The sequence below is a fragment of the Penaeus japonicus genome, unplaced genomic scaffold, assembly GCF_977035675.1.
Source record: "Penaeus japonicus unplaced genomic scaffold, GWHDUDI00000001_assembly GWHDUDI00000003, whole genome shotgun sequence".
NCBI classification, from domain to species: Eukaryota; Metazoa; Arthropoda; class Malacostraca; order Decapoda; family Penaeidae; genus Penaeus; species Penaeus japonicus.
The window spans coordinates 13,770,231-13,772,105 of NW_028234405.1; the positions used below are offsets into that span (position 1 = coordinate 13,770,231).

At 41.9% G+C, this 1,875-nt stretch overlaps 1 protein-coding gene across 1 annotated transcript in view; it reads left to right on the plus strand.

The window, feature by feature from the left end:
- LOC122266825 (uncharacterized) overlaps window positions 1-1,212 on the plus strand; it is a 1,683-nt gene extending 471 nt beyond the window's left edge. Inside the window, exon 2 of the mRNA XM_043036705.2 lies at window positions 830-1,212. Coding sequence (XP_042892639.1) covers window positions 830-1,138 — 309 coding nt within the window. The 3' untranslated portion in view covers window positions 1,139-1,212. The remainder of the gene's footprint in view (window positions 1-829) is intronic.
- The last annotated feature ends 663 nt before the right edge of the window (window positions 1,213-1,875 follow it).

Here is a 1,875-nt window from a genome sequence, read left to right on the forward strand (position 1 = left end):
CTTTTAGTTTGGAATTCGTTACAGGGTTTGCATGCACCGCAAAATCAAAAACTATACTTCTTCATCAATGTTTCAATACAGATGCATTTGTTGCAATTCATATCGGAGAGAATGAATTATACTGTGCTAATAAAGCAACATGAATGGGCGGAAAATTTATGAGAATTTCGGAAATGGCTGTACAGTGCAATGCAAATTAGTTAAATAACTTTAGCACAGCCAAAATCTACGGAGTCCCGTCAAACACTGGAATGTATACGCAGATTTCAGGAATTCGATATACCCATATTTTGGACCGTATAACGGATTTTTGAATTTGGTTTTAGTTTATATGGATTTAGAGTAAACGCGTTGCTGGTAAAATGGTATTTTGGGTTGTTCTAGTAAACTAGGAAAGATATATATATATATATATATATATATATATATATATATATATATATATAAAGAGAGAGAGAGAGAGAGAGAGAGAGAGAGAGAGAGAGAGAGAGAGAGAGAGAGAGAGAGAGAGAACGAGGATTATGAAAATACGTAGATAGATAGATAAAGAGACAGAAAGAGAAAGAGATATAGAAAAGACATATAAGAGAAAAGACAGAGTATCCCACACACAATATCTTAGAATATGTGTCCATGGAAATACCCGCAGAGCATCCCTTAACCCCTTCTACCTACACTAAACGCAACCGACAAACCACCAACCCCCACCCACCCACCCCACTCCATATCCACGCCTTCTTCCAACCCCCCCCAAATAACACTTCGCAAACACCCAACCCAAACACCAATTCCCTTCTACTCTTCGCTCCTCGTGCCCCCTTGCCCGCAGTTGGCCCTCACCCTCCTCGGGCTGTGCTCCGCCGCCCCGCAGTTCCAGGCAGCTCCTGTGGGACAAGTCACCTTCGGCGTGGACGAAGCGGGTTGCGTGGTCGGTCCTTCGGGCAAGGTGTGTCCTAGCGGACCCGTCCAGTTCACCAGCGGAGCCCAGGGCGTCCCCCAGCCCTTCGTTCCCCAGCCGCCCCGCCCCTTTGCCCCTCAGCCTCCCGCGCACCACGCCTTCACCGGTCTCGTGGGTCCCTCGGGAGTGATCGGGCCCTCTGGCTTGGTCGGCCCTTCAGGTCCCGTGCACTTCGGGTAGTAAGGGCGGTCGAGGGCACCTTCGTCGAGTCTTTTTATGGCATTTGTAGAAATATAAGAGTTATTTTTTATTGATGGCGGTGTTTTATTTGGTCTCTTTTTATGTCCTTGTTTGTGTCTTCTTTTTTTGCGACTCTGGTTGTTGTGCGATGTGCGTGCACGTACTGAACATATACTACGTACACATATGATTCGAACACACACACATATACGCACAAAGAGAAGGTTTTAGAGGGAATTATCATTCGATGTTTACCTTCTGTCATTTAACACATAATTACGAAGCAATTTGTTACACTAGACATAAAAACATCCTGCCTTTAAATCATTAGTCTCTTTCTGTCTCCCTCTCTCGTTGTCTCTTCTCGTCTCTCTCTTTCTCTCTCTCTCCCTCCCTCTCTCTCTCCCTATCTACTTACATTTCTATCTATGCATAAATTCGTCATCCGTTTGTTCAGTTGATCTTGAAAACTTTTTTTTTTTATCATTCTTTGTGCAAATGACTGAATAAGAGGCAGATAAATGAGAATGCATACATGTTCACAAAATGATAATAGTAATAATAAGAACAAAGATGTTGAGAACGATAGATATTAATAGTAATGAATGCATAGATATATAATTTCAAAACTAAATTGTATCTATTCTAACATTCAGACATAGCAAAGACAACAAGAAAACAACAACCATGATAATTATAATTATCATATTTAAATACAGATCTACTGCTGATGATAG